This window comes from Lepus europaeus, chromosome 1 (assembly GCF_033115175.1).
Source record: "Lepus europaeus isolate LE1 chromosome 1, mLepTim1.pri, whole genome shotgun sequence".
NCBI classification, from domain to species: Eukaryota; Metazoa; Chordata; class Mammalia; order Lagomorpha; family Leporidae; genus Lepus; species Lepus europaeus.
Genome location: NC_084827.1, coordinates 152,524,512 through 152,552,490, shown reverse-complemented (window position 1 = coordinate 152,552,490; position 27,979 = coordinate 152,524,512). Strand labels below are relative to the sequence as shown.

Below are 27,979 nucleotides of genomic sequence, written 5' to 3'. Positions count from 1 at the left end.
TAGAAATAGAAATAATATGAAAAATGAATGTTCAGTGCCCATTTATCATATAGAAATTTATGTAAAGAGAAATACAAGCAACTGGGGGACTCTACCCAAAGTGCATTGGAGCCAAACAAAAGCCTTTAAAAGGCAGCCTGCCCAGTGGTGAGCCACGGCAGTCTGTGGGACAGAAAGAAGTAAACGGTGACTTGCTATCTATTAGACATTTACAAACAATGATGGCAGACGGACTGTCAAGATTTTTTTCAATTTACAAATAATGATCACACCTAAAAATTTACTGATTCTCTACCCATACATATATAACGTTTGTTGTGTGTTGTATGAAAGAAGGTTAGCACTCCCCTTGACATATATAACATTTGTCTAGAAGCTGGAGTTTACAAAGCCCTTTCATAACAGATTCAAGAATCATCTGATTCTTGGATGCACACCTGAAGACCCACACCCTTAGCCACACCCAAGAATACTAGTATTGTTTTCATTCTACAAGTAAGAAAATGGAGGCTGAGGAAAGGAGCCACAACTAATGAATGGAAGAAAACCACAACTCCTAGTAACTCACAAATTGTAGTAATTCATAGCTCATCATTGCTGACAAGATACTTAGCAAACGGAGATAAATGGTCGAATGGATATGTAAGAAATAATCATAAGCACTGGAGAATTCTCTATTGTAAAGCAGAAAACTTTGCTCATGCCCATGTGGAACTCAGAGCTTTTTGGGAAAATAAGTTAGTTACTTCAAGAGAACTAAGATGTTATATAAATGATAATTATATAATATACAAAATAAGTGCTACAGAAATTTGATAAGGAAGCTTTTATACCAGTGAAAGAATAGATTTCAAACACACATAAGACATAACACGCAGTCATGGGTTTCCTTTCTGAACACCATGAGATTCGGATATATTTAATTTTATCATGTGAACAAGAAAAACTTGAGCTGGAAGACAACATTATGTGCATATATGCAATACAAGCACACAAGAATGAGCTCATATCTCAACAAAAAAAGTGAATTTTTGAAAAGTGATAAGCTATTTCTGATTCAAAGAACAGAAAGAACTAGTTACAAATAGGTAGCAGAAGGACAAAAAACTTGACAAAATGAGAAAATGTCCAGTACACAATGTACTTTGTCCACTGTACCTTTCTGATTATCAGATGAAACCTGCATATTACCCCCTTCTTATAAACCATCCTGTTTCCTCTTGATATGCATGTGTTACTGTCTCATGTTCCCATCAAACTATTGTAAAAGAAATGTCTCTACCATTCTTCTGTTTCACAGACATTTAAAAATACCTTTTATTTCAACAGAAACATTTCAACTTCCCACAACTATTTACTGAATACATCTGGAATCGGCTGTCTGAGATCAAATTCTTCCTCTGCCCCTTATAGATGTGCAGCCTTGGGCACAATTTCTCTGGCCTTGGTGTCACAAGGTTGCTAAGATGTTAAATTCACTTACTATTTAGGAAATCAGAAAGTACCTGGAATATGATGAATGAGCAAAAATGCTAACTTCTGTTTTTATTATTACTTTCCTCCAATATTTCCCTCATGACCTAGTAATGGTCTTCATAAAAATGCAGATTTACTGTCATTAGCATTGAACAAGAACCAAACATGCTAACATGGCCTTACAAAGGTCTAGAAGGTCTCACCCTCATCTCTTCTCCAGCTTAATTTTTATGTTCCAGCTTGACAGAACCAGGGCTCCACCAACTTGACTTGACTTAAAATTTCATAAGCTAGGATTCATGGAGGGATGAGTTCTGCTTTCTAATCAAATAACAACAAAGAAAATACTACATTTTGATTTTTAATTAGGTATTATCTGTAAGTACAAATTCATGAAACAATTAAAGGAATCATACTTGTATATGAGAGTTTAGCACATACTACTGGTATATTCCAATCTCTGTGCTAGGTGTGCTAGACACATTATCTCATTTAATCTCATTAACAACCCCGTGAAGAGTAGTACCCATTTTACCTGTATTTGATAGAAGAGAAAACTGAGAGTGAGAGATGTTCTTCTGCCACAGAATGAAGAAGTGGCAAGACAACCTGTTAGACACCTGAGCCTTAGGCCCTCCTCCTCACACTCCCTCCTCACACTCACTCTGCCTGACTCTGTACTACACATATCAATGTCATCTATACAGTATGATTTCTATTGCATAAGTGAGAAACTGACACAAAAAGAGATCACCTGTCTTTCCCATGATCCCAAAGCTAGCATTATCTGAACTGAGATTTTTGCAATCAAAGTCTTAAAAATCTAAAGAGTTCTTTGCCATCCCCCAGCATCATTGCTCTGTCTTTTTAAATGCTCCAAGATCCTAATAATTCTCAACTAGAAATGAATTCCACTTCTACTGTATATTTTCTTTGTTTTTAAAAAATATTCAATTCTGTTTTTAGAAGATAAAAAACAAGTGGAATGGATGAAATTCATAGGTTGTATTAAATATAGATAAATGATTAACAAGTACAGCACATTTATATTAAACATAAGTACTAAAGACACGAGGCGACTGAACACCTAACAGTCATGATACATAAAATATACAAGACACAAAATACCAATACTGCATAGAAAGTGTTCAACATTAATAAAACTCATGCCACATGTTCTATGCCCAAGGAATTAAAAAAAAAAAAAAAACTACCAGAACTGTTCAGTAGGCTAATTAGGAAGCTACAGCAGCAGCCAACATACTTGTTCCTGCATCTCTCTGAGAGCACAAATGTGTGTCATTGGCCTACAACACCTTCTCTGTTTGGGTCCTCCCACTGCAACCTCATAACTCAGATCCTCAGATGATGTGACACAGAGATAGAGAGACAGACAGACAGACACAGAGAGAGGAAGTATGGATATTCCTATGCCAGGAATCAGGTAGTGTCTCCTTTCACCATCTTAGCCCATATCCTAAGTTTCTTTCCTTTCCTGTGCCCTGTGAGTCTCTGTGCTCTGTGACCTCTGGGATAGCTAGCTGGCTGGTAATATACTGGTGGCTTCCCACGTGACCTCCCTAAAGGGCAATGGCATCAAGCACAACAGTGCGATTTCCAATAGAAAGTCAGAAACTCTCAGGCTCTCTCTTTATTGTACACTTCTTTTCCACTCACCTTTCATCAGCCAGAGTGGCTCGTTCCACAGCCCAGGCTGCCACAAACACTGCTGGAAACCCTGTAATCAGAAAGGGATTCACATATCGTATTTCTTTAAGATTAAGGTTTTTTTTCTCATATTCACTGCCCATGGAATATAATACTAGCAATTGGGAGAGAAAAACAGACATGAAAATGTTGATAGGAGAGCATGAAAAAAAAATTCATTTTGTCAGTTTAAGAAATGAGAAAGAAAACTCATGCTATTTTTTCCTGAAAGTCTGTACATGAAGGTTGGTCCAATTTTCACCAAGAGATTTAGGGTCAAGCCATATTTGGAGGAGACTAAAGTTCCTTGGGACAGAAATAAGCAGTGGTTGGTACACTGGAATCTTGTCATACTGATAGAAGCTGAGGGAAGTTGTTGTTTTAAAAAAAAATTTTTTTTCATCTAAAATTGAAGGCATAGTTAGGCTGCCCAGCAACATACAAAATCAGGAGTTTTAACAGTTTAACCTCTTCATTTTTAGTTTATATTGGCTTAACACAGACATGTTTGCCTGCATAGTAGCTTAACAAAGACAGACCATTTTGTCAGTTTGATGATTTCTATATGAAACATTTGTCCATCACAGGTGATAAAAACAAACACATCACACTGACTTTCCACTGATTTCTTTGCTCCATAATAAAGGTTGACTGTTCAATTCATGTTATTCTTTATTCAACTCTAACATTATAAAAATAAAATATAAGCCATAATTTTATAGAACAATGCAATAGAGGATTTCAAGATTTAATGAATGGCTTTTCATTAAATGGTCTTTATGAAGCAAGTTGAAATAAAGGAGAGATGGATATTATAATAAAAACACTATAGAACTAGGCAGCACCTTGCAAAGACAAAAAAGTTAGTCTGGCTTAAAACATTTTTCTATCAACCACAAAATTAAATTCTTTACCTTTTAAAAACACATTTATGATTTTTCAGACATTATTTCTTGGCAACAAAGTGAACAAAATAGGTTCATATGAAGAAAATGTTCAGAAAACAATGAAAATATGTTGAGACCCATAATACTTGCTTTAGTGTCCTTAGTGACCATTCAACTAATTGAATTTACCCCCAAATGGTTTATCTGATGTTGAATTTTATGATTTTATATCCTATTTTTATTTATCTTCTATAAATAATTCTTTTTAACCTGCTCAAATTCTATATTCTAGAAGATTTTGTCAAAATTAACATGTCTAATTCTAGCTATTTCTTAGATACAGTTTGCTTATTCTACAATCTGTATATCCATTAATCCATCCATCCACCCAATTATCCATCCATCAAGCATTTATTAAGTGTCCAATTCCATGTCAAAGACTGTTGTCTCAGAAATTGTAACAATCAGAAAATAGTCAATATTCCTGTTTTTCTGAAACTTATACTCAAGTGAAAGAAGCAATAAAAACAACTATGATTCTTACCAACTGCTATGAAGAAAAAGAATAATGTTATATAACAAGGTAAGTATGGCTATTTCTCAAAGGATGAGATCACTTTGCTGTCTTGGTGATCTTCAAAGAGTATTCAAAGAATACTGATCAAAATACTCACATTTTCTCATTTTTCGGATCTGTACCTTCTGCTTCTTTTATAATCTCATAATAAATCAGATAATTCCTGAATGATATTCAGTACAATCCTGACTACTGGTGCTTGAGTTAATATTATGTTTTATATGACAGTTATATCAATTATCTTGTGTAGTCACTATGTCTGAATGAAACTGCTTTTCTCATTCCCAAAGGCTTTCCATTCACAAGACTGGAATTGAGACCATCGTGAAGAAAAAAAAAACAGAAAGCCACTTTTTGTAGTTTTTTTTATTTCTGATCACCAGTCAGTATCACATAATTACATAATTTAGAACACATAAATACAAAGGAAAATATTTAAAATCTAAAGTTACTTTTACATTTAAATATAAATATACTGCAAACATAAATGTTACTCAATATCTGCCTTTCTTGGAAACTGAGTTATTTTAATATGACACACCTGTATAAATATGTCTGGTGAAAAACAGGTTTTGGGCATGGGCATTTGGCTCAGTAGATTAAGATGCCACTTAGGACACCACATCCCATAACCAAGTACCTAGATGTGGGTTCTGCCTGTGCTTCCAATTCCAGCTTCCTGCTAATTTTCAACATGGGAGGCAGCAGATGTTGGCTCAAATAGTTGGATCCTTGCCACTCATGTGGAAGACTCAGGTGGAGCTCTGGGCTCCTGGTTTTGGCCTGGCTCTTGGAGACATTTGGGGAGTGAACCAGCAACTGTAAGTTCACTCTTTTTTTTTTTTTTTTTTTTTTTTTTTTTTTTTGACAGGCAGAGTGGACAGTGAGAGAGAGAGACAGAGAGAAAGGTCTTCCTTTGCTGTTGGTTCACCCTCCAATGGCCGCTGCAGCCGGCGCGCTGCGGCTGGCGCACCATGCTGATCCCAAAGCAGGAGCCAGGTGCTTCTCCTGGTCTCCCATGGGGTGCAGGGCCCAAGCACTTGGGCCAACCTCCACTGTACTCCCGGGCCATAGCAGAGAGCTGGCCTGGAAGAGGGGCAACCGGGACAGAATCTGGTGCCCTGACCGGGACTAGAACCTGGTGTGCCGGCGCCGCTAGGTGGAGGATTAGCCTGTTGAGCCACAGCGCCGGCCTAAGTTCACTCTTTCTTTATCTCTCCCTCTCTTTCTCTTTCCCCCTCTTGCTCTCCCTCTTGCTCTTGCTCACTTTCTCTGTCTCTCTCTTTCTCTCATTCTCACTCTCACTGTCATTCTGTAGCTCTCATTCAAATAAATAAAAATTAATTAATGATAATTTTAACCTGATACATACAATTAGACTAGGGAAGCAAATTAACCTAAAGGATCTGACTACATAATTCTTGGCAAGGGACTAAGGTTTGGATGTGGTTTTTCCCCTCCAAAGGTTCATATACTGGAAGTTCAGTCCCCAGGGTGATGATGTTGAAAGGTGATGGAATCTTTGAAAAGAAGAGGCCTAATAATGGTGATTATGTCACTAGGGGCACCATCCTACAACAGCATTAAGGGCCACCTCATGGGAGTGGTTAGGTCTTGAAGGACATGGGTTGTTATAGAGCTGGCTGAGTTTTTTCAGCTCACTCTCATGCCACCACTCTTAGAATTCAATCTGTCCTGCACACACTGCCACCATGTGATGCCATTTGCCATGACACCTTCACAAAACACCCATTTCCTAGACCTCCAGAACTATGAACCAAACAAACCTTTTTACTTAAAGCTTCAAGTTTCAAGTATTTGATCATACCAATACAAAGTGAACTGACGGTGACTTTCACACACATATATTTGTGCTATCAAACAGATGATTAAAATATGTTTGCTAGATAGAGATCATGCTAAAACATGATCTGGAACTACAGATGGAGGTCTAGGCTCCTGGCTTTGGCCTGCCCCAACCCCAACTGTCACAGACATTTGGGGAATGAATCAATGGATTGAAAATCTTCTGTATCACCCTCTTCCTCTGTAACTCTGTCTTTCAAATAAATTAAATAAATCTTAAAAAAAGAAAGAAAGAAAGAAACCCAGGTACTCTGATGTGAGATGCAAGCATCTAAAGAGCTAAGTCAAACGTTCACCTCAGTTATTTATATTTTTTAAGATTTTATTTATTTGTTTATTTGAGATGTAGAGTTATAGACAGAGAAAAGGAGAGACATCAGCTGGTTCACTCCCCAAATGACTGCAATGGACAGAGCTGGACCTATACAAAGCCAGGAACAAGGATTTTCCTCGAGGTCTCCCACGTGGGTACAGGGGCCCAAGGACTTGGGCCATCTTCTACTGCTTTCCCAGGCCATAGCAGAGAGCTGGATCAGAAGTAGAGCAGCCAGGACCTGAACTGGTGCCCACTGAGATGCCACACCACAGGCAGAGGTTTAGCCCACTATGCCACAGTGATGCCCCTTTATCAATATCTTTCTAAGACATTCTACTGATTACTGAATGTGGGTTCACAGATATTATTTTGGTATGAAGATAAACTATCAAAAAACTATGAAGGAAATTTCAAAAGTGCCCTTATTAGTAATCGCTAGTCAAAGAGAAGAGAGAGCCTTAAAATGAGATGTCTTCAGAAACAACACTTTAATCGTAGCAATTAGTATTTCATAATAATTGAAGTGTTGCAGAAAATTTGCACTTGGTCTTCTTGAAGGTTGCTAATTAGCTAGCAGTAAATTAATATTTCTTCACATTGTAAGTGATAAGGTAAGACAGGCAAAGGAAAATTGTTATTTTGAAAGAGAAATAAAAGCTTCAAATTTAGTCTTGAATCATTTAATTATTTTTTCCTATGCTGAGAACCTCATAGTTTGAATATTAAAATAGCAGTTGAGATCTGTGATTGATAGCCTGAAGACACTTCTTAATTTAACCACATATGAGTCTTAATTTCCCTTAAATTTTAACAAGCAAACAGCATTATTGTCTCCCTATCATATTGAGTGTCTAATTCAATCATCATTCCTAGAATGATAAGTCATTTTTAAAATCCAAATTGGATGCATTTTTATAATTATTTATAATCCTCATAATTTGAATGATCTCCTTCTAAAAGATATACTAAATTCACATAATGAATTTCTAATTTGTATTTGTTATATGTAGTCAAGTTGATTGTGCTAATTTCTGCCTAGTTTTTTCATCATATGACCTAAAAACACAAATAAAAGACTCATCATCGTAGTTTAGAATTTCAAAAATGAAATTCTAATGAAATATGAAATTCTAATGAAATTTCAAGGATGAAGTTTTGATAAGTAAAACACTGACATAAAAAAGGACAGTAGTTGCAAATGTGCATGGCTAGCAATGCATTCTCTATTATTTCCTCCAAAGAAATCCTTCAAGAATCTAGCCCAAGAACACTAACAGTAAATTAGACTTGAAAACATTGTTGCCACTGGGAGAACTATAGACTCAATCTTAATCAATTTTATCTAAGAACAGTGAAAGAGAAAGCAGATGGGATAAAGATAAGACAGAGAGGAATGGCTTCAGGAAAACGGCCGAAGGATGCCAAGCATAGACATGACAGAAAGTCCTATGTTTCCCGGGAAAGGAGATAACAGGTCTTACCCCAGCCTATCAAGATGAAGCCCCACAGATATCTGGTGTCGGAAAAGAACGCCACGAAGATTAGACTATGCAGGTAGAGACCTTCCACCAGGATCCAATAGTAGTTTGTAGCCAAGAAGTAAATAAACATCACAACAGCAATCTTGCACCCAATCTGTTATAAATAAATCAGAATTGGATCATATTAGAACTTTACAGGCTGCCCACATTAGACCGTTAAAAAATAATTCTTCAGTTTCTTTTTTATAGTCTAGGAAGGCCAAAAGAGATCAGAACAAAGTTATTTTAACAGCTTTTTCAATACTAAAGATTCAATTTTATTTATAAAATAAAATGCTTTCCCTTAGAGCCTACAAAATATCCATTTTTATTTTTTCCTCTTTATAAAAATAATACATGAACATCAGATAAAACTAGGGAAGTATAAAAATGAAGGAAATATTACCTATTTTTCTAACATAGATTTATTTTATTGTGGTTTTTTTTAATATAACTATGGCTAAAAAAAACTGACTCAAAAGTTAACAACTAAAAACTACAAGCATTTAATAGGTCTTATAAGCCTGCAAATGGCTGAGTGGCTCTGCTGATCTGGGCTGGACTCAGCCCATCTCGTCTAGGCTTATTCATAGAGGTCTACTTTCACCTGGGACACTATCACTTCTACTTCCTTCTGTTGGGCAAAACAAATCACAAGGTCAGCCCAGAATCAGAATCAGTAGGAACTACAAAGTTATGGTAAAGAGGCATAGGTACAGACAAAGCATTAATTTATATAATCAAAACAATCTACAATAACTAGTATTCAGTTTACCATTTCAATGATCTAATGAACTATACTATTGGGTGATTCTATTTTTTAACTAATACCAGGATATTTAAGAACAGAAACAAATACTATGGAATATTACATTGGGAAAAAACTTTACATCTATAACAAAGGGACTAAATATTTTGGGCCTTTAAATCCCAAGTTAGTTTTTGGTTTTGGTTTTGGTTTTGGTTTTGGTTTTGGTTTTGACAGGTTTTTTACTTCACTTTTGAAAGCAGTAAGCCATGACAATTTTTTTGGAACAGGCATCAGATGCCATTCCAATGATGTGCTTTTTATAGTTTCCTTTTCAGAATGTTGAAGAAAGACTCAGCACTTTTAATCAACTAAAATGATAAGTGCTTAGATATGAGAGGAGAGAATTGAAGAAGAAAATGTCAATATTCAAACTGTTAATCTGATTCTTAGTTAGGAGACAAGATATCCCAAAACAAATTAACATGCATTTAGTGGAATGTAAATTTTTACTTATTCATAATATTGTATGAATCAATATTGAGAGATAGTTGTGAAAACACTTACATACTGTGACTTCTCCAAAGATGGTGCTTCGATGGAATTTTGTAAGCCATCCTGCGTTATCAGGGACTTCATGTCCTTTACACCTATGTGAGCATGGACCACTCTGTCCTTGACAAAGATGCTTGCAGCTCTCATCATGAAAGACACAAATAAGTGCATGTGGATGTAGTTTCTAGTGCAGTGCAATCGTCTGTGGAAAAAAACATCCACAATTTAGAACAAAATTAGTAATGGGGACAGAATGTAAACATAAGCTCCTCTCAAAAAAGAAGAAAATATGGGGGCCAGAGCTGTGGCATAGCGGTGAGGCCACCACCTGTGGCGCCGGCATCCCATGAGGGTACCAGTTGGAGTCCCAGCTGCTCAACTTCAGATCCAGCCCCCTGTTAACACACTTAAGAGAGCAACAAAAGATGGTCCAAGTACCTGGGCTCCTGTACCCACATGGGAGACCCAAGAGAAGTTCCTGACTCCTGACTTTGGCCTGGCCTAGCCCTGGCCATTATGGCCATTTGGTGGAGTGAGCCAACAGATGGAAGACCTCTCTCTCTCTCCCTCTCTCTCTTTCTCTCTCCTCCCTCCCTCTCTCTCTATATATATAACTCTGCCTTTCAAATAGATCAATCTTAAAAAAAAAAAAAAAAAAAACATGGTAAATCTGAAAAAAGACAGAAACTCATTATTATGTTTCCAATAGAAACTGAGATCAAAAACTAAAAATAACTCTTTAAGAATTAATTTGGCATGAATCCTGATCTTCTGTTGTGTTCACCTAGATTTTCAGTGTAAAAGACCAGTATTTGATGATATTACCTATTAAAGTTAATAAATGATTAATAGAGAACCACCTTGAAACAGAATAAACATTATTAAAACCAGAACTTCCAAATTTTCAACATATTCTCTGAGAAAAAGTAAGATATTTTTCCAGCATGATGTAAATTTTATTTCCTAGATATGTCTGAAAGTAAAAAGCTCATTTTAACTTAAGCTTTGGAATTACAAAAGGATCCTAAATACAAGTTAAGTTAGTTGTATAACTAACTCCTAGAAAGCTAGAAATAACTATATAGACAATTAAATCAAAATGACATTTTTATTTTAATGAAAAAGAATGCACTAGGAAAAACATTATATGATTTGGTTTAAAAAAAAAAAAGCCAAGATCCACCATTCCTTTACTTAAAGTAAGCCAAATGCAAATGCCCAACATTTCTTATAATAAATACATTAATATTGATTTTCTTCTAGAAAGGACAAAGCAGTCAATTTGTAAGGGAGTAAAATAATTCAATCCAATAATATACTTTTTACTTTTAAATAGTCACTATAATATATTCATATTACTCTTACTTAAATATCTCTATTATTCAAATGATACTAGATCAAGTATATCCTATGATCAATATTTTCAACTTTTTATTATGTAAAACTAGTGAGAAAATACACACATGAATTTCACAAGGTAAACACATCCATGTAATCAGAATCCAGTCCAACAAGGAGAGCATTACCTAAACGTCAGAAACCACCCTCATGGGGCTGGCACCATCTAAAGTGCCTGCATTCCATATAGGTGCTGGTTCGAGTCCCAGCTGCTCCACTTCCAATCTCGCTTCCTGCTAAAGTGCCTGGAAAAGCAGCAGAGCATCGTCCCAGTGCTTGGGCCCTGCACCCATATCGGAGACACAGAAGAAGCTTCCAGCTCCTGGCTTCAGATCGGCCCAGCTCTGGCCATTGTGGCCATTTGGGAAGTGAACCAGTAGATAGAAGACCTCTCTATCCCTCTGTCTGTAACTGTGCATCACAAATAAATAAATAAATCTTTTAAAAAAGAATCCATCTTCAGTTTTTCCAGTCACTGGTTCACCAAAGGTAACAACATAGATTAATTCCACCTTCCTTGCCATGTTTGCCTTTTATAAAATGGAATCAGATAGCATGTTTTCTTTTGAGTCTAGTTTGTATTTCATGAAATAGGAGGAAAGTCCAAATGAGACTATAATAAGCTCAGACATTTGGGAAATGACTACACTGTTACCGAGTTATGGACATGTATTTATGTCCATGGCACCTAGACTACTATTATTCATTCATTGACACTTCACTGCATCTTCACAAGTGAGCTGTTTATGCTCAGATAGCTCTCAGATATACATGAATAGTGCTATCACAGTGTGTAAGGAAACTTCAATTTTTTTCCAAATGTATTTTATTGCCTAGAAAACTTTTATTTAACGTATACAAACTTTGGGGAGCGGCAAGATGGTGGAATAGGAAGGGAGCACACTGATAGTCCGGGGAGAGATAGTTTAATAAAAGTGGAGTTACTGCAGGTTCAAGGAAGAGTAGGGGAAGAAACAGCAGAGGAAACTCTTCCGGAACTGGTGATTCACAGTGGACCTGTATGGAGAGCGTGGGAGCCCAAGTTTGGGACACCAGCAGCAGACTCAACACACCAGCGCTGGAACACGAGGTGAGCCGAACCTCAATGGCCCGAGACACCAGCGGGCAAGCGGAAAGAGGAGACTAGAGGGAACGAGGCTTGAAACCCCGTGGGGAAAAGTTCACCAGGCTAACTAGAAGAGAAAGAGAAGAAAAAAAAAGTGACCGATTCGGACACGAGTTTCTCTCCACTCACCTCTCAAAGGCGAGCAACACAAAGGGCAGGCGCCATTTTGGACATACGTCATAAGCAGGGCGACCTCAGGTCTGCACCGGCCCTGAGCCTAGCAGAAAAACCTGACTCGGGGGGGGGGGTGTGAAATAACAGGAGATTAGGATCTAATGAATGTGTGGTGCTAATGAACCGAGACTGAGAAACAAGAGACGGTGGGGGAGAGAACTCATGGAATTCACGTGAGTACTCTCCAGAGACACTACAATTCGGTAACTTTGGCAACCCAGTGGGAGACTGGAGGAGAACTGGAGCCCACACTGAGGGCAGCACAGATTCCCTGTGTGGTCCTTGGGAAAGAGCTTCCAATCTCTGGCTCCTGTGGGTATATCATTTCCCTGCTAACTACCTCCAATTACGTTCAGCTGTGTGGAATTAGGTCACTTTTGAATCAAAAAAAAAAAGAAAGAAAGAAAGAGAGAGAGAGAGAGAGAGAGAGAGATTTACCACGCCTAACCTGGGAGTGTCACCTTTGGCACACCCTCAAACCTGAGGAGCCAAACAGAGCTCTCAGGCCACACCCATCTCAAGCCTCTAAGGCTCCATCAAAAGCAGAAATCATAATGAAATGAAGAATGCAATAGATCAAATGACAAACACATTAGAGAGCCTTAAAAACAGAATGGGTGAAGCAGAAGAGAGAATATCGGACTTAGCTGACAGAGAACAGGAAAGGAAACAGGCAAACCAAAGAAAAGAAGAGGAAAGTAGAAATCTAAAAAATATTGTCGGGAATCTACAGGATACTATTAAAAAACCCAACATTCGGGTTCTAGGAGTTCCTGAAGGCATGGAGGGAGAGAAAGGATTAGTAGGCCTTTTTAGTGAGATACTTGCAGAGAACTTCCCAGGTTTGGAGGACAGAGACATCCTAATACAGGAAGCTCATAGAACCCCTAGTAAACATGACCAAAAGAGATCCTCACCACGAAACATCGTAATCAAACTCACCACAGTGAAACATAAAGAAAAGATCCTAAAATGTGCAAGAGAGAAACGTCAAATTACTCTCAGAGGATCTCCAATTAGACTCACAGCAGACTTCTCATCAGAAACCCTACAAGCTAGAAGGGAATAGCAAGACATAGCCCAGGTACTAAGAGAGAAAAACTGCCAGCCCAGAATACTATATCCTGCAAAGCTCTCATTTGTGAATGAAGGTGAAATAAAGACTTTTCATAGCAAACAGAAATTGAAAGAATTTGTCGCCACTCGTCCTGCCCTGCAAAAGATGCTTAAAGATGTGTTACAGACAGAAACACAGAAACATGGTCACCAATATGAAAGAAGGTAAAGGAAGGAAACCTCACAGCAAAAGATCACAGGAAGCTCAATTTCTCTTTGACATAGAATTAAACTCTGATGCTCTGTTAAAGCAATGTGTTAAAGTAATCTATTATGTTCTCTTGATGTCTGTTAAATTCTAATTGTTCAAAAACAGCTGAATTTTTATTAAGAGCTATGGGTTATTTAAATATGTGCTTATTTTCAAAGATTTGAATAATCACCTTGTAACAATGATCAAATTTGGTCTATGTTATGTCATGATTTTAAGGAATCTTATTTCAACCAGATATTTTGGATTTTGAGCCTTCTTGGCATTCTTGACAGGCATTCAAAAAATCAAAGTTTCAAACAGTCTGGACTCTAAAATTTCCAGTAAATCTTGGACTTTCGTTTTTCCAGTTTGGGCCCAACTAAGAAAATCGAAGGACCTATGTCTCTCATCATATAGAGATACCAACTAATCGGGCTATATGGATTATATTAGAAGTACTGTCAAGATGTGACGGACGTGGTACCAAATTTTAAGTTTCTATAGTGGAAAATGCTATTAATACAAATGTTTGAGAATTAAAAAGTCTAATGATCTTGTGTTACTAGACATGATAGTTATCTTAATGAGAAAGCCCCAGAGGCCTAAAGGGTTAAATACTTGTAAAATCCTACAGGTGCTTTCAAAAATACTGTGAAATAAGCAAGTGCCTCTTGTTGGTTGATGGGTTTATAATTTTAAACATGGCGACATAAAGTCTTTTGTCATCCACAGTTATATATGATTTGCTGCTCATAAAACTAAAGCGTTGTTGGTTCTGTGTTTAGCTGTCCTCCTATAGGTTCCTATGGACTTTTTCCAGCCACTTCTATTGTATTCAGTACTTTGGGACGGCTCTGTAAACAGATGAAGCCAATAATGTATTAACAGTACCAACTGAGAGAAAGTATGGTTAACTGAGGTTACTAAAAACAAAAAGCAATTCAAATCAATTGGCAATCTACAAAAAGAGTTAAAGATTTTAAAAGCTATTATTAAAATTGCTACATTGGTGTATTATGTTATGTTATATATGTGTACATATTGTATGTCCACATGGGAAAATATTATTAAGAATTTTATTTTAATTGGCTTATAGATAAGATTGTCCATAAATTTAAGCTGCTAAAATCAATACATTTTAATTTGTTTAACCAGTAAACTTAAGCACAACCATATAAAATGTTTTTAGTTTCTTTCTACCAACCAGAATAAAACATATGATACACAGATTCAGGTCACACGAATTAAAATGGGGTGAGCGGAGAGAGAGAAACTCGTGTCCGTATCGGTCACTTTTTTTTTTCCTCTCTCTCTTCTAGTTAGCCTGGTGAACTTTTCCCCACGGAGTTTGCCACTCACCAAGATCTATTTTTAATTAAACGTATATACATAAGATTAACCCTACATTAAGTAAAGAATTCAACAACTAGTATTAAAAAAAAGAAAAAGAAAAAGTAAACTGTTCCTCAACAGTCAAGACAAGAGTTGTTCAAAATCATCATATCTCAAAGGTCAATTTCACTCCTATAGATTACATTTTAGGTACTCTGCTAATCACCACAGATCAGGGAGAACATGGTATTTGCCTTTTGGGGAAGGGCTTATTTCACTAAGTATAATAGTTTCCAATTGCACGCATTTTGTTGAAAAAGATGAGATTTCACTTTTTATATAGCTGAGTAGTATTCCAGTGTGGACATATCCCATAATTTCTTTATCCAGTCTTCAGTGGACAGATGTATGTATTGATTCCATATCTTTACATTGTGAATTGAGCTGCAATGAACAAGGGGATAAAGATAACCCTTTAATATGCTGGTTTCATTTCATTTGGGCAAATTATCAGGAGTAGGAAGACTAGGTCATATGGTAGGTCTATATTCAGATTTCTGAGGTATCTCCATACTGTCTTCCACAGTGGCTGTACCAGTTTATATTCCCACCAACAGTGCAGAGATCCAGTTTTCCCAGCACCATTTGTTGAAGAGACTGTCCTTGCTCCAGAGATTGATTTTAGATCCTTTGTCAAAGATAAGTTCATTGTAGATGTGTGGATTGATTTCTGGATTTTCTATTCTGTTCCACTGGTCTATCCATCTGTTTTTGTGCCAGCACCATGCTGTTTTGGTTATGACTAACCTGTAGTATGTTTTAAAATCTGATAATGTCTCCAGCTGTTATGTAAGATTTCTTTAGCTATTCAGGATCTCCTGTGTTTCCATATGAATTTCAGTATTGTTTTTTCTATATGTGAATAGAAAGTCATCAGTATTTTGGTTGGTATTACATTGAATCTGTAAATTGCTTTCACTAGTATGGACATTTTGATGATATTGACTCTTCCAAACCATGAACATGGAAGATTTTTCCATTTTTTGTGTGTTTTCTTCTATTTCTTTCTTTAATGTTTTGTAATTCACATCATAGATCTTTGATTTCCTTGGTTAAATTTATTCCAACATATTTTAAGATTTTTGTAGCTATTGTGATTGGGATTGATCCTAAAAATTCTTTCTCAGCCATGGCATTGTCTGTATATAAAAAGGCTGTTGGTTTTTGTGTGTTGATTTTATATTCTGCCACTTTACCAAACTCTTTTAGAGTTCCAATAGTCTCTTAGTGGAGCCTTTTTGATCCCCTATAAACAGAATCATGCAATCTGCAAATAATGACAGTTTTACTTCCTCTTTCCCATTTTGTATCCATTTGATTTCTTTTTCTTGCCTAATGGCACTGGTTAAAATTTCCAGGAATATATAGAATACCAATGGTGATAATGGACATCCTTGTCTGGTTTCAGATCTTAGTAGGAATGCTTCCAACTTGCCCCCCATTCAATAGGACGGTGGCCATGGATTTCTCATAAATTGCCTTGATTGTGTTGAGGAACGTTCCTTCTATATTGATTTTGCTTGAAGTTTTCATCCTGAAAGGATGCTGTATCTTATCAAATGCTTTCTCTGCATCTATTGAGATAATCGTATGATTTTTGTTCTTCAGTTTGTTAATGTGATGCATCACATTGACTGATTTGAGGTTTCTGAACCATCTCTGCATCCCAGAAATTTGTTGAGGATTTTTGTATCTGTGTTCATAAGGGAAACTGGTCTATGGTTCTCTTTCTCTGTTGTATATTTTTCAGGTTTAGGAATTAAGGTGATGTTGGCTTCATAGAAGGATTCCCTCTCTTTCGGTTGTTTTGAATAGCTTGAAAAGAATTGGAATTAATTCTTCTTAAATGTCTAGTAGAATTCAGCAGTGAAGTTATCTGGTCCTGGGCTTTTCTTTGTTGGGAGGGTCTTTATTACTGATTCAATTTCCATCTTGGTTATTGATCTATTTAGGTTTTCTATGTCTTCATGGCTCAATTTAGGTAGGTTTTGTGTGTCCAGGAATCTATCCATTTCTTCTAGGTTTCCCAATTTGTTGACATTCAGCTCTTTGTAGAAATTTCTGATCACGCTTTATGTCTGTGGTATCTGTTGTTACATTTCCTTTTCTATTTCTAATTTTATTGATTTGAGTCTCCTCCTGCTTTTCAGTTAGTTGCACCAATGGTGTGTCAATTTTGTTTATTTAAAAAAAAAAAAAAAAAAAAAAAAAACAGTTCTTCGGTTGTCCCGCACCTCCCGGCATGCAGCCTTCTGGCCACCTTCTCTCTTTTCCTGTCCTCACTATGTTACCTGTGGCTGCTCCTAACTGCATGCTTGCTCCACATGGCTCCCGGTCTGCTCTCTGCCTGGTATAGACCCAACTTACTTTCTAGACTTCTTTCTGCTCTAGACTTCTTTCTCCCCTAAATAAAGCCCTCACTTTCCTGTGTATTTTTCTCACTGAATAAACGCTAAAAAAATGTAAAATTAAAAAAAACAGCTCTTCATTTTGCTAATCTTTTGTATTGTTTTTTGGTTTCAATTGTATTTATTTCTTCTCTAATTTTAATTACTCCTTTTCTCCAACTAGTTTTGGATTTGTTTTGCTGTTGTTTTTCTAGGTCCTTGAGATGCATTATAGCTCATTTATTTGGTGCCTTTCCAATTTTTTGATATAGGCACCAACTGCTACTAACTGTCCTCTTAACACTGTTTTTGCTGTATCCCATAAGTTTTGATGTGTTATATTGTCATCTTAATTCACTTCCAGAATTTTCTTTATTTCTCTTTCAATTTCTCCTATGACCCACTGTTCATTCCAGATCCTGTTGTTCAGTCTTGATTTGTTTGCATATGTTCTAGAGATTTTTTTTTTTGATAGGCAGAGTGGACAGTGAGAGAGAGAGAGACAGAGAGAAAGGTCTCCTTTTCCATTGGTTCACCCCCTCAATGGCCACCGCGGCCGGCGTACTGCGGCCGGCACACCACGCTGATCTGAAGGAGCCAGGAGCTTTTCCTGGTCTCCCACGCGGGTGCAGGCCCCGAGCACTTGGGCCATCCTCCACTGCACTTCCTGGGCCACAGCAGAGAGCTGGACTGGAAGAGGGGCAACTGGGACAAAATCCGGTGCCTCGACCAGGACTAGAACCTGGGGTGCCGGCACCACAGGCAGAGGATTAGCCTAGTGAGCCGCGGCGCCGGCCCTAGAGATTCTTAAATTGCTGATTTACAACTTCATTCCATTGTGGTCAGAGAAGATATGTGGTATGATTTTGATTTTTTTTTATTTGCTAAGACTTGCTTTATGGCCTATCCTAGAGAAAGTTCCATGCACTAGTGAGAAGAATGTGTATTCTGCATCTGTATGATGAAAAGTTCTGTACGTATCTGTTGGTCCATTTGGTATATAGTGTCAATTAACTCTGCTGTTTCCTTGCTGATTTTCTGCCTGGTTGATCTGTCCATTGCTGAAAGTAGGATATTTGTATCCCGCATTACTATTGTATTTCTTTTAAATGGCCAGGTTCCCTGTAATTAGGTACATATGTGTTTATTATACTCACATCTTCTTGTTGAATTGATCCCTTAATCATTACATAGTGTCCTTCTTTGTCTCTTTTAACAGTTTTTGTTTTAAAGTCTATTTTGTCAGATATTAGAATGGTTACACCAATTCTTTTTTTTTTTTTTTTTTTTTTTGGTTTCTATTAGCATGGAGTATCTATTCCCATCCTTTCACTTTCATTCTGCATGTATCTTTGTTGGTGAGATGTGTTTCTTCTAGGCAGCAAATAGATGCGTCTTGTTATTTAACCTTTTCAGCCAATCTGTATCTTTTAAACTGGAGAATTGAGGCTATATATATTTAAGGTGACTATTGATAAGTAATGACTTGACCCTGCCGTTTTTCCATAAATATTCCTATTGTTTACTTTGGCTTTCCTTTGAACTTTTACTGGGAGAGTTTCTGCCTTCACCTTCTTTCATAATGATAACCACGTTTCTTGTTTCTGTGTGTAGCACATCTCTAATCAACTTTTGTAAGGCTGGATGAGAGGTAACAAATTCAATTTTTTTGTTATGGAAGGTCTTTATTTCACCTTCATTCATAAATGAGAGCTTTGCAGGGTACAGTATTCTGGGTTAACAGTTATTTTCTCTTAAACCTTGAAATATATCTCACCATTCTTTCTTACCCTGTAGGGTTTTTGATGAGAAGCCAGCTGCGCATATAATTAGAAATCCTCTGAAAGTAATCTGGCATTTCTCTTGTGCACATTTTAGAATCTTTTCTTTGCATTTTAATGTGGAGAGTTTGACTATAATGTGTCATGGTGAAGATCTTTTCTGGTCATGTCTATTAGAAGTTCTATGTGCTTCCTGTAGTTGGGCATCCCTTTCTTTCTCCAATTTAGGGAATTTTTCTGTTATTATTTCACTAAAAGGGCCTTCTAATCCATTCTCTCTTTCCACACCTTCAGGAATACCTAAGACCCATAAGTTGGGTCATTTTATAGTATCCCATAAATCTCCAACACTATTCTTTAGTTTTCTGAGTTCTTCTTTTTTAAGTCTAGATATTTGTCTTCTAACTCATATATTATTTATTCTGTTTCACCAAGTCTGTTGTTATAGCTTTCCATTGCAATTTTATTTGATCTATTGAATTCTTCCTTTCTGATATTTCATTTTGATTTCTCTTTAAAATCCCAATTTCATGGGATAAATATTTATTCATGTCATGGATGGGTTACTTTAATTCATGGATTTGCTTCTGATTATTTCTAAGTAATCCTACAAGCAATTTTTTAAATTCCATTCAGGCATTGTTCAATCTCTTCATGTTCCCATTCTAGTATTGAAGTGTTATTGTGTTCCTCTGGGGGCATGATGCTGTCTTCCTTATTCTTGTTTCTTGAATATCTGTGCTTATTTTTAGGGATTTGCTGAGTTTTATTCCATGTGATGGCTTTATCTTTGAGCTTTTCCTCTGTGGCTTAGTAGAGTGTCTGCTCATCCCGCGAATACCCAGAGGCATGTGTTGGGTGTGGCCAAGGAATTCTGTTCAGTGCACCAGTGTTGGGAGAATATCCAAGATGATACCCAAGTTGGGCATGGTAGATCTCCTGTCTTTTCATCAGAGGGGAGGGTTTTATCAGCTCTGTTGGTGTAATCTTACCCTCACCTTTTCTCCTCCAAGGTTACCAATGCTCAGGCTCTAGCCCCATTGTTTACAATATTCATCTGCACTACCACAAAAACACCACAAAGGATCCATGCAGTCCTTGGTTTGAGCATGGATACTACCACAATGACTACACAGACCTTCAGGGAATCCTGAGTATGTGGAGCCCCCACACCTACTGCCAAGAGACCCAGCCACACCCTGCACCCTCCCACACAGCCACAGTGTTTCCATAGTCCCAGCACACAAGGCTCCCACAGTCATGGGGCACTGAGGATCCACGCCACTGTCAGTCCATCCTGCCACAGAGATGAGGAGACACTCCTAGAGCCAGCCACATGTGGGTACTTCACCCAGGCAGCTTCAGTCCCAGAGCCTGTGACATGCTGGGAGGCTGGGAGCACCTACACTCTTATGTGGGTACCCAGCCCCCTGTCAATCTTCCCAGCCAGACTCTAACATCTCCTCTCAGCTGTTTGCCGGGTGGGCAGACACAAGCTGGCACAGTTGTTATGTATTTCCAAAATGGCATCCGCCCTCTCATAGCCAGTTACAGGGCACCATTGTAGTGGGGGGGGGGGGTGATGGTGAGAGAGACACATTCCCCTTTTTCTCCTCTAGGTTGGCAGGTACACTGTCCCCCACAAGGCTCCAGGCTGGCTATCCCCACAGCTATATTGCCAGTGGCTTGGCCTGCGGCAGTCTGGTCTCACCTCACTCTCCAATGCTGGTGCTGAGGATCTTGGCTGCTGGTGTCCAGTGTTGTGTCCATGCTCTTGCCATGTCTCCACACCCTCCATGTACAGCTACAACATCCCTCTTCCTTCAGTGGACTTTCCATTACAGTTTTCTCCCTAACTCTTCCCTAAGATCGCACTCTCTCCACTTTTTTTAACTATCTTCCCCTAGCATAGAGCAATTTCCCTCCCTATTCCACCATCTTGGAAACCTCCTAAGTTTTGATGTTTAAGACACATTACTTACTATCCTAATAAAGGAATATTTTGTTTTCTGACACTGAAGAATTTCTGAAATTTTTGTATAACTTTATGCTATAGAGTATAGCAACTGCAAAAAAGTATATAAAAATTTTAAAGAATCCATTATTAAAACTGTGATGAATTATTAGTAAATTGAAGAATGATTATTTAGTCATTTCTATACTGCTGATTTTTCACATAGCTTTGTTCCAGAGCCAAGTGGAGTACAACGGAATAAGCTCTGGATAAGGAGTCAAATGAAAAAGGTTCTATTTTCAGCTTGACCACCTTTGTATGACCTGGTGATCTTAGACACAGAGCTTCATTGCTCCTGGCCCAAGTCAACTTCTCAAAGCTGTTTTGGGGAAATCCTCTTTAATTCCCAAAATCTAATCATGTTACTCTTCTACGTAAAAACAAAAATTCATTAGCTGTCTGCTACTTTTGTGGAACAAAATCCAAAGGCACTTGACAAGAGAATACAAAGTCTAGTACCACAAAACGCTAATTTCTTCCTGGCATTCCTATATACCACTCTTCCCTGTGCTTCAAATGCTGTGTATGTGTGGGCCTCTCCTGTGTTCCTTGTGTCATCTACTTCCATACAACTGAGTCTTTGCACATTCTGTTGTTACCATTCAGAGTGCACCGAAGCTTCACGTTATTTAATACTAGCTCACAAGTCAGTCGTGCTGGGATAGATTGCTCTTTCTCTCTAGCTCTCTCTCTCCTCTCCTCACCCCCTAAGATTGGACTACTTTCCTTATGCTCCCAAAATCTCTTATACAAACACAGTACTAACAATTTTTATAATCATTCAATGGTTAAATCTATTTCAGTGATACACATGCTGCTTTTCTGACCTGCAGCATAAATTAACACGAAATCTATCAATACTAAAAAAAGTCTATCACGGCCGGCGCCGTGGCTCAACAGGCTAATCCTCCGCCTTGCGGCGCCGGCACACCGGGTTCTAGTCCCGGTCAGGGCACCGATCCTGTCCCGGTTGCCCCTCTTCCAGGCCAGCTCTCTGCTGTGGCTAGGGAGTGCAGTGGAGGATGGCCCAAGTCCTTGGGTCCTGCACCCCATGGGAGACCAGGAGAAGCACCTGGCTCCTGCCATCGGAACAGCGCGGTGCGCCGGCCGCAGCGCGCTACCGTGGCGGCCATTGGAGGGTGAACCAACGGCAAAAGGAAGACCTTTCTCTCTGTCTCTCTCTCTCACTGTCCACTCTGCCTGTCAAAAAAAAAAAAAAAAAGTCTATCACATGGTAGAGAAAATATTTGTTAAGGAAGCAATTAATCAATTAAAGGAATCCTGAATTATCAAAGATTCCATGCTTTCCCTTAATATAGACATAGGTTTGGATCACTCTTCACTATTCTCTTTATTTTTGTTGAATCCCATTTATACCCAAATATCACTTTAGATTTCACTTCATCTAAAAGACCTCCCACCTCATCTTCTTCCTCTGCCTAAATTACTTTGAACCACCAGAATTCCATTTTTCATGAACTTTTTTGAAGTATCCTTACATATATTGCAGGACAGATCTGTTATATTTGACTTTAACCTTTTATTTTTTTAACTTTAATTTAATGAATATAAATTCCCAAAGTACAACTTTTCTATTATTATTTTTCCCCTCCATAACTTCCCTCCCACCAGAAACCCTCCCCTCTCCTGCTCCCTCTCCCATTCCATTCACATTAAGATTCATTTTCAATTCTCTTTATATACAGAAGATCAATTTAGCATATTTTAAGTAAATCTTTCAAAAGTTTGCACCCACACAGTAACACAAAGTGTAAAATACTGTTTGAGTACTAGTTATAGCATTAATTCACATTGAACAACACATTAAGCACAGAGATCCTACATGAGGAATAAGTACACAGTGACTCCTGTTGTTGACTTAACAAATTGACACTCTTGTTTATAGCATCAGTAATCTCCCTAGGCTCTAGTCATGAGTTGCCAAGGCTATGGAGGCCTTCGGAGTTCACCGACTCTGATCTTAGTTAGACAAGGTCATAGTCAAAGTGGAAGTTCTCTCCTCCCTTCAGAGAAAGGTACCTCCTTCTTTGATGACCTGTTCTTTCCACTGGGATCTCACTCCCAGAAATATTTCATTTAGGTCATTTTTTTTTTTTTGCCACAGTGTCTTGGCTTTCGATGCCTGAAATACTCTCATGGGCTCTTCAGCCAGATCTGAATGCCTTAAGGGCTGATTCTGAGGCCAGAGTGCTATTTAGGACATCTGCCATTCTATGAGTCTGCTGTGTATCCCGCTTCCCATGTTGGATCATTCTCTCCCTTTTTTACTCTATCAGTTAGTACTAGCAGACACTAGTCTTGTTTATGTGATCCCTTTGACTCTTAGACCTATCATTATGGTCAATTGTGAACAGAAATTGATCATATGGACTAGTGAGATGGCATTGGTACATGCCACCTTGATGGGATTGTATTGGAATCCCCGGGATGTTTCTAACACCACCATTTGGGGCAAGTCCAATTGAGCATGTCCCAAATTGCACATCTCCTCCCTCTCTTATTCCCACTGTTATTTTAACAGGGATCACTTTTCATTAAAATTTAAACACCTAAGAATAATTGTGTGTTAATTGCAGAGTTCAACCCATAGTATAAAATAGAACAAAAAATACTAAAAGGGATAAAGTATTAAGTTGTTCATCAGCATTCAGGACAAGGGCTGATCAAGTCACTGTTTCTCATAGTGTCCATTTCACTTCAAAAGGTTTCCTTTTCATACTCGGTTAGTTGTCACTGATCAGTCCCTTTGGGACTGGCTTATTTCACTCAGCATGATATTTTCCAGATTCCTCCATTTTGTTGCAAGTGACCGGATTTCTTTCTTTTTTTACTGCTGTATAGTATTTTGTGGAGTACACATCCCATAATTTCTTTATCCAGTCTACTGTTGATGGGCATTTAGGTTGATTCCAGGTCTTAGCTATTGTGAATGGAGCTGCAATAAACATTAAAGTACAGAGAGCTTTTTTGTTGGCCAATTTAATTTCCTTTGGGTAAATTCCAAGGAGTGGGATGGCTGGGTTGTATGATAAGATTATATTCAGGTTTCTGAGGAATCTCCAAACTGTCTTCCATAGTGGCTTTATCAGTTTGCATTCCCACCAACAGTGGGTTAGTGTCCCATTTTCTCCACATCCTTGCCAGCAACTGTTGTTGGTAGATTTCTGCATGTGAGCCATTCTAAAAGGGGTGAGGTGAAACCTCACTGTGGTTTTGTTTTGTATTTCCCTGATTGCTAGTGATCCAGAATAATTATTCATGTGTCTGTTGGCCATTTGGATTTCCTCTTTTGAAAAATGTCTATTGAGGTCCTTGGCCCATCTCTTGAGTGGGGTGTTTGTTTTGTTGTTGTGGAGTTTCTTGATCTCTTTGTAGATTCTGGTTATTAACCCTTTATCTGTTGCATAGTTTGCACTCCATTCTCAGAAATAGACAGGTCAATCAGACAGAAGATCAACAAGGAAACAGCAGATTTAATCAACACTATTGCCCAAATGGATCTAACGGATATCTGCAGAACTTTCAATCCTATATTTAAAGAATTTACATTTTTCTCAGCAGTGCATGGAACCTTCTCTAGGATTGACTATATACTAGGCCATAAAGCATAGAATGACAGATGTCCTAAACAGCACTCTGGCCTCAGAATCAGCCCTTAAGGAATTCAGATCTGGCTGAAGAGCCCATGAGAGTATTTTAGGTATGGAAAACCAAGACACTCTGTAAAAAAAAAAAAAGAAAAAAGAGGACCTAAATGAACGATCTCTGTGAGTGAGATCCCAGTAGAAAGAATAGGCCATCAAAGAAGGAGATACCTTTCGCTGAAGGGAGGAGAAAACTTCCACTTTGGCTTTGACCTTGTCGAAATAAGATCAAAGGCAGCGAACTCAAAAGGCTTCCATACTCTTGGCAACTCATGACTAGAGCCTAGGGAGATTACTGACACCTTAAACAGGAGTGTCAATTTGTGAAGTCAACAACAGGAGTCACTGTGCACATACTCCTCGTGTAGGATCTGTGTCCTTAATGTGTTGTTCAATGTGAATTAATGCTATAACTAGTACTCAAACAGTATTTTTCACTTTGTGTTACTGTGTGGGTACAAACTGTTGAAATCTTTACTTAATATATACTAAACTGAACTTCTGCATATAAAGAGAATTGAAAATTAATCTTGTTGTTAATGGAATGAGAGAGGAAGTGGGAGAGGGGAGGGTTGCAGGTGGGAGGGAAGTAATGGGGGGGAAGCCATTGTAATCCATAAACTGTACTTTAAAAATCAATATTTACTAAATAAAAGTTAAAAAAAAAAGAAAAATCATCCACCCAGACCAAGTGGGATTTATTCCTGGTATGCAGGGATGGTTCAATGTTCGCAAAACAATCAATGTGATACACCACATTAACAAACTCCAGAAGAAAAACCATATCATTATCGCAGTAGCTACAGAGAAAGAATTCAAAAAAATTCAACACCCTTTCATGATGAAAACTCTAATCAAACTGGGTATGGAAGGAACATTCCTCAATACAATCAAAGCAATTTATGAAAAACCCACGGCCAGCATCCTATTGAATGGGGAAAAGTTGGAAGCATTTCTGCTGAGATCCGGTACCAGACAGGGATGCCCACTCTCACCACTGCTATTCAATATAGTTCTGGAAGTTTTAGCCAGAGCCATCAGGCAAGAAAAAGAAATTAAAGGGATACAAATTGGGAAGGAAGAACTCAAACTATCCCTCTTTGCAGATGATATGATTCTTTTTTTAGGGGATCCAAAGAACTCTACTAAGAGACTATTGGAACTCATAGAAGACTTTGGCAAAGTAGCAGGATATAAAATCAATGCACAAAAGTCAACAGCCTTTGTATACACAGACAATGCCACAGCTGAGAAAGAACTGCTAACACCAATCCCATTCACAATAGCCACAAAAACAATCAAATATCTTGGAACCAACTTAACCAAGGACGATAAAGATCTCTACGATGAGAATTACAAAACCTTAAAGAAAGAAATAGAAGAGGATACCAAAAAATGGAGAAATCTTCCAAGCTCATGGATTGGAAGAATCAACATCATCAAAATGTCCATTCTCCCAAAAGCAATTTATAGGTTCAATGTGATACCAATCAAAATACCAAACACATTCTTCTCAGATCTAGAAAAAATGATGCTGAAATTCATATGGAGACACAGGAGACCTCGAATAGCTAAAGCAATCTTGTACAACAAAAACAAAGCCGGAGGCATCACAATACCAGATTTCAGGACATACTACAGGGCAGTTGCAATCAAAACAGCATGGTACTAGTACAGAAACAGATGGATAGACCAATGGAACAGAATAGAAACACCAGAAATCAACCCAAACATCTACAACCAACTTATACTTGATCAAGGATCTAAAACCAATTCCTGGAGTAAGGACATTCTATTCAACAGATGGTACCGGGAAAACTGGATTTCCACATGCAGAAGCGTGAAGCAAGACCCTTACCTTTCACCTTACATATAAATCCACTCAACATGGATTAAAGACCTAAATCTACAACCCAACACCATCAAATTATTAGAGAACATTGGAGAAATCTGCAACAGATAGGCACAGGCAAGGACTTCTTGGAAAAGTCCTCAGAGGCACAGGCAGTCAAAGCCAAAATTAACATTTGGGATTACATCAAATTGAGAAGTTTCTGTACAGCAAAATAAACAGGAAAGTGAAGAGGCAACCAACAGAATGAGAAAAAATATTTGCAAACTATGCAACAGATAAAGGATTAATAACCAGAATCTACAAAGAGATCAAGAAACTCTACAACAACAAAACAAACAACCCACTTAAGAGATGGGCCAAGGACCTTTATTGACTTTAAGCTTTTAAACTAACATCAGAAACCCACATGAATTCATAATAATAAAATGTCAAATAGTACAATCAAAGTCTTGTGCTTAGCAGCAGCTCCACAAAGAATTAAATGCCTTGGGAAAAAAAATTAACCAGAGATGTCAAAAATCTCTATGACGAAAATTACAAAACACTAAAAAAGATATAGAGGAAGACATTAACAATGGAAAAATCTTCCACATTCATGGATTGGAAGAATCAAGATCATTCAAATTTCCATACTACCAAAAACATTTTAAAGTCAATATGATCGAAGTCAGAATATCAATGACATTCTTCACAGATCTAGAAAAAAATATGATTCTAAAATTCATATGGGAACACACAAGAGATTCCAAATACCTAAAGTAATCTTACACAACAAAAACAAACCCAGAGGTATCACATACCTGATTCATTTAGAGACATATTACAGGGCAGTTATAATCAAACCAGCCTGGTACTAGCTCTCTGTTGTGGCCCGGGAAGGCAGTGGGGGATGGCCCAAGTGCTTGGGCCCTTGTACCTGCATGGAAGTCCAGGAAGAAGTACCTGGCTCCTGGCTCCGGATTGGCACAGTGCTGGCTGTGGCGGTCATTTGGGAAGTGAACCAATGGAAGGAAGACCTTTCTCTCTCTCTCTCTCTCTCTCTCTCTCTCTCTCTCTATCTATATATATATATATACACACACACACACACACACACACACACACATATATATATATATATATAACTCTATCTGTCAAATACATAAAAAAAATTTAAAAAGAAGAAAACAGCCTGGTACTGCCACAAAAACAGACTTGTACACCAATGGAAAAGAATAGAAATCCCA

At 37.9% G+C, this 27,979-nt stretch overlaps 1 protein-coding gene across 1 annotated transcript in view; it reads right to left on the bottom strand.

The window, feature by feature from the left end:
- Positions 1 to 27,979, bottom strand: part of PTH2R (parathyroid hormone 2 receptor) — a 138,465-nt gene that overhangs the window by 38,774 nt on the left and 71,712 nt on the right. Inside the window, exons 7-9 of the mRNA XM_062196966.1 lie at positions 9,665 to 9,854; positions 8,311 to 8,464; positions 3,154 to 3,214 (exon numbers count right to left, since the gene is read on the bottom strand). Of these exons, the coding sequence (XP_062052950.1) occupies positions 3,154 to 3,214; positions 8,311 to 8,464; positions 9,665 to 9,854 (405 nt within the window). The remainder of the gene's footprint in view (positions 1 to 3,153; positions 3,215 to 8,310; positions 8,465 to 9,664; positions 9,855 to 27,979) is intronic.